This window comes from Solanum pennellii, chromosome 10, assembly GCF_001406875.1.
Source record: "Solanum pennellii chromosome 10, SPENNV200".
Lineage (NCBI taxonomy): Eukaryota > Viridiplantae > Streptophyta > Magnoliopsida > Solanales > Solanaceae > Solanum > Solanum pennellii.
Window position 1 is genome coordinate 3,380,780 of NC_028646.1, and position 5,943 is coordinate 3,386,722.

Here is a 5,943-nt window from a genome sequence, read left to right on the forward strand (position 1 = left end):
GGGGGGGGGGGGGGGGGAATGTGTATTGTGTATTGTGTATCCGTGATGTACGTATCACAATTTCAATTGAGATACATATTGTATCTGAGATACACCCTGCTCGCCTCTCTCCTTTCTATCTCCCCTCAATCTCTCTCCTCTTTTTTCTCTAAAATTATTATTACAAATCGTAATTAAATAAACTATAATTATTTATAAAAATTCCTTAATTGAATTGAATTGCATGATAATCTTGATTTTCGAATAATAGAAGTATCATTTCAATAATCAAAGCAAAAGAAGAAAAAGTCCAAATGAACTCATAAATATCACCTACTTTAAACAATAATCAGGCAAGCTGCCCAACTAAACTTGCGTGAACAATAAGGTGAGCAGTCTACCTGAAATTTGAAACTAAAAAACATGCAATCTACTTCCATTTTTTCGATTTACATGGTATCGGTAGAATTTTGAAAGTCAGACATTTATTAATTTTACTTAAGCATTTGGATATGGATTTTTTAAATTTCTTGACATAAAAATTATATATTTGAAAAAAAATATTGTAATTCATCGTAATTAATAATTTAAAATATTTAAAAAATATGTAAAAGATTATAATAAAAAAATATTATTTAACTATTAAAATTCAAATAATAACACACAAATTAGGACGGAAGGATTATCATCTAGACCTCTATGGCTTGGCTAGGTTAGAGTTCCAACTCGCATTCAGTTCATTACTATCAAAGTACCATCTCTTAATTATTTTTCTAAATGTTTATCTTAGCTTTATATTATCAATTTTTTTTTTTTATTTCTTTAAAATAAAAGTATAGATATTTGTATTTTGTTATCTATAGAATAAATTTCCTATAAAGATTATTATTTTTCACGAAAAAAAAAGAAAATGAGAAATATGATATTTTTTAATAAAATCCCCTTTCGGATATCACTTTTCACTCGTTGATACATCTCTATCCCCTTCTCTGCAACGTCTCTCCCCTCTCTGATATATCTCTCCCTTCTCGAATATATTCCTATCTCCCTCCTCTCTCTGATACATTCCTCCCTTTCGGATATATCTCTCACCTGAGTATCCAAAGGTCTGCTGATGTATCTGAAAGTCCGATGATGCATCCAAATGTCCTATCCTCACTCTAATACATCCCTCCTCTCTCGCATACATCCTTCACCTATATATGCGGATGTCTACTAAAATATTCGTAAGTTCATTGATGTATTTAAAATTCATAAATTTTAAGATTAACTATGTTCAAAATTGTAATATTTAGATAAAATTATCCTATTTTTTTTTATTTAACTATGTTCAAAATTGAAAGGAACTTTGTTTTTACTCCTTACTAAAATAACTTGACACCTCAAGAGTGTATCATTAATTCTAGAAAGTTATATATTCGGTTTGTTGCTTTGTATCTACATCTCTCATTTTCTTGTTGTCCCAACTACCAATTTCTATCAACAAGTTTACATATCATTTATTTGATAAAGTATAAATGCATATGTAATTGTCTTATATATATAAGTGTTGTGTCCATAATCTTTAATATTGCGTCCACTTGATAAGTATAAGTTTTTTTTTTGGGAAAAAGATATAGGTAGATGTATATCCTTTATCATACTTACTAATTCAATTTATGATTTTAAATAGTTACCTATTATCTCAATTTGTTAATTATTATATATAGAAGTATTAAAAATATGTCCAGGTATGACATGAATTATTAGTTTCGTTTTTAAATTATTAACAGTTCTAAAATTACCTATTTACTTGACTAATTAAATTTAAATACACCTCCAATCTGCTACGTGACATAACAAATGGTCTCAAACTCTTATAGAAGCGTGAAATTCTCAACAAAAAATCTAAAACAGTATTACAAATATCCTTAAATTTGATAATAATTTAGAAATAAACTAATAATTCTTGTCAAATTTAAAAATGTTTTCTATACCTCTCTCAATTATATGGCAAATTTGGTGTCAGATACATTGCATGTCCACTTAATTATCTATTTAATTTACTCCTTTCACTCCAAATTAATTCACTAGATAATTCTCTCCCATATTCATCACCTAAAATACTTTCAATGATGATATCTCTTTGATCAATATATAATTTGAATTTGAATTTGCAAATAATTTAGAATCCAATTAATTTGAATTCACATGCTAAGGTACATTACCATTTAATTTTTTATATATTAGAATTTTAAGTAAATCTCTAATTAAACCATTAATAGCAACAGTTAATGGTAATTGTATAAGAGAAAATTATCCAAAATTGATAAAGCCTACCATTAAATCCTCAACTAAAGCAACAGTATACGAATTTCACTATTTTATTCAATTAATTCAATCAACATCTTTTATATTAACATTTTATTTACCTATCATTGTTTACCCAAAAAATGGGTATAATTGAATTTATCATTAGGTCAAATCAACTCATAAATAAAGTTGTATCAAGCCCCACCCAAAGTTGAAACTAGATTTACGTGAACAAGAATAATTCTCTTTAAATTTACTACGTATATATTAAAAAAAATGAAACCAAAAAGTTGTAATTTAATTAAATATTGACCATTGTTGAAGTGTGACCATCTTATCTCTGTTTTTGTTCTGATATCATATTGAAGTGTGTGATCATATGTTAGAGAGAACAGACTTTTATATTAGTTAATTGTATTCTGAACAACGATATTATGTTACTTCCTCTTTCTCAACTTATATATAGTATTGTTGTTTGGATCTCGAGAGTCAAATATTATTTACTTTGACTATGGATTATGATTTGCGGAATCTTAAATATTTTTAAAAAAATAAAATAAAATTTACATATATTTGGAAACAATGTAAAAAGTACAATAATTCAAAATAATTGACAAGTTAACATATTAGAAATCCACATGAAAAAGTAATTTAAATCTCGAAATTCAAACAGTATCACATAAATTGAAACCGAGTATCGTCTAGGCCTCTATTGCTTGGCAAGGGCAACTTTCACAGGGTAACGTTGAATGCAATCAGCCCAAGGGTTTCCATTTGCATTCACTTCATCACAATCAATAACCCTAAGTGATTTCCAAACTGCACTATTACATTTGAAACCTGAACCAAATGCAATTTGCCACACTCTATCTCCTTTCTTCACTCTTCCTTTTGATTCTGTGTAAGCTAACTCATACCATAACGAACTACTCGACGTGTTACCAAATCTATGGAGTGTCATCCTTGATGGCTCCATATGCCAATCACTTAGGCTTAAGTTGTTTTGTATTTCATCTAATACTGCCCTTCCTCCCGCGTGTATACAAAAATGCTCGAATGCTAGCTTGAAATCCGGTATGTAGGGTTTCACTTTAGCTTTCAAGAGTTTCCTCTTCACCAATGTCATGAAAAACCTGAATCATATGTGAATTCAGAATTTAAAGTCAGTAGGTTTAGAATGAATTTGATTTCATTATATGCATGTATTTTTTTTTTATATGCATCGAGAAAAAAAGAGCCTAGTTAAACCTAATAATCCCACCTTAATTAACACGGTATCAGAGCAGAGGAGACTTTTTTAGATGAGATAGATGGTGGTAGCAGAGCTGACTTATTCTAGAAAGAATAGGGCCCCATGTAATAAATAACATAAACATGAAAAGCTTAAACTTTTAGATAAGAGTATGATGAACTCTGACCTGAATTGCTCAGTAAGGGGTAACACGGATGGCCCTAGGGTGGTGATGTTCGTTTTGAGAGCATCACCAGCTACGGCCATAAGTTCACGAGCTAGTGACACCCCTACGACACCCTTGTCATCTTCTCTTTGATACACACAGTTGTAGCTATTGTCATCTGCACCTTTATGAGTTCGAACGGTGTGGACCAGCTCATATTTAGACCGGGTTCGATCATTGGACTTGTTAGACAAAAGCATAGCTGCTCCTCCCATACGAAATATACAATTGCATAGCAACATTGATCTATCATTTCCAAAATACCAATTTAATGTAATGTTTTCCATGCTAACTACCACAGCATATGAATTTGGATTTGCTTTTAACAATTGTTTGGCTAAATCAATTGAAATTAAGCCAGCACTACATCCCATTCCACCTAAATTATAACTTTTGATGTCAGTTTTGAGCTTGTAGTGATTCACAATCATTGATGAAAGCGATGGCGTTGGATTAAACAAACTACAATTCACTATAAGAATCCCAATTTCCTCTGGCTTGATTTGTGTTTTACTAAACAATGAATCCAATGCACCAAACATAACCGCCTCCGCCTCAGCGCGTGCCTCTTTCATGTTGAGGTTTGGTGGGATGGATGTGATTCCTCTAGGTAAATATGTCTCGTCACCTAAACCTGAACGATGAGATATTTTTTTTTGAAATACTATAGTTTCCTCTTCAAATGCACCATTTGTTTCTGTCATATTCAAAAACGAATCGACTGATATTTTTCGTTCATCTTCAGGTTTATAACATGCAAAATCAACCAAAAAAACCGGTCTAGGTTTTTTTACATAATATACCCCTAGTAACAAAAATAGTACTATCAAACCGGTTAGACCAGTTGAAGTGTCAATTAAAAGTAAAGTTGGTTCATTTCTCCATGTATCGTAAAACCGGTCTAATTTTAGACCGGTTAGGGTAAGTATAGAAAAAATGGTAGCAACGAGAACAAGTGTGAGAGGGTTACATGAATAACCATAACCAAGTTTGACATATTTGAGCTTAACAGATTGTAAAAAATCCGGCAATTTTTGCCGGATTTTAATAACAACTGAAGATGAATCTTTGAAATTCATCTCAGCTGTTAGTCTCTCTTTTTCCATATCTATACTTTCATTTGCCATTTTCTACAAAAAAAAATATATGAAGTTGAAGAAGAAGAAGAAGAAGCAACAAAAAATAGTGTATATAAATTATAAGAAGTTGAAACTCCAATAATTTTGATGTGGTGTGTTAATTGTGTGTGGGTGTATAAAGTTACATATATAATGGATAATATATACAAGAAAGATGTATAGATAGAGATATAATAGGTTATTTACTAGGAACCATTGTTTTTGTATATGTAATCTTGTTTTCATAAGAGGTGTGGGGTTAGGAATGAGTTGTTCCAATAGAGGATAGATAGCTCAACTACCATAGGGAAAAGAGTACTACTAATAGAAATTATTGCCAAAAAAATGTGCCAAGTAGCAAGGGGAATGATAATATATTCTCGCGGTATTATTTTACGTGGCACAATTTGATTTAACGTAATATTTTATTGAAATAATAAACGACATTTGAACCTGTAATCTAAAAATAACTTAAAAATATATTTGACAATTTTTTAAAGTTAATCTAAACAGATTTTTAAATATTTATGTGATTATAAATATTTTACTAAAAAAATTTATTTATGCTCACGTAAAATGGGACGAAGAAAATAGTAACTAAAATGTCAATGTTGTAAGGTTAATTGACCAAGAAGGCAAATAATGAACATGTGAGAAAAGGGGATTTCGTCCAAGCAATCATATTATGACTAAATCATGAGAGTCCCTTCGACTTTATGTCATTATCATATCAATAACGTATTCCCACTTTATTACTTCGTCGTTTTGTTTATTTGATTCATATTGATTCGATATTTTTTTAATAATATAGTTTTTAAATTTATTTTTATTGATATAATTTTGATTTTATATGTTACTAAGAAACAATAATTAATATATCATAATATTAATTATATTTAGTGGTGGAGTTAGAAGTTTCACAATAGGAATTCAGAATATTAAAAAAAAAGCACATGGAAAAGTTAACGACTGATCAACGTCTATTATATAGATAATATAATGATTTTAACTATGTATGCATGTAAGTTTATGTCGAAGGAATTTCAGATGATCCATGTCTGCCTTTTCTAGCTTTGGATCTGTTCATATTAACTGAT

The 5,943-nt window shown here is 29.9% G+C and overlaps 1 protein-coding gene across 1 annotated transcript; it reads right to left on the minus strand.

Annotated features, from left to right (window-relative positions):
- Positions 1-2,811: 2,811 nt before the first annotated feature.
- LOC107032247 (3-ketoacyl-CoA synthase 1) lies at positions 2,812-5,109 on the minus strand. Its single transcript, XM_015233828.2, has 2 exons — positions 3,690-5,109; positions 2,812-3,404 (listed from the first exon to the last, which is right to left on the minus strand). Exons 1-2 carry the CDS (start codon positions 4,853-4,855, stop codon positions 2,981-2,983), a joined length of 1,590 nt encoding a protein of 529 aa, XP_015089314.1. The 5' UTR covers positions 4,856-5,109; the 3' UTR covers positions 2,812-2,980.
- Positions 5,110-5,943: the final 834 nt, after the last annotated feature.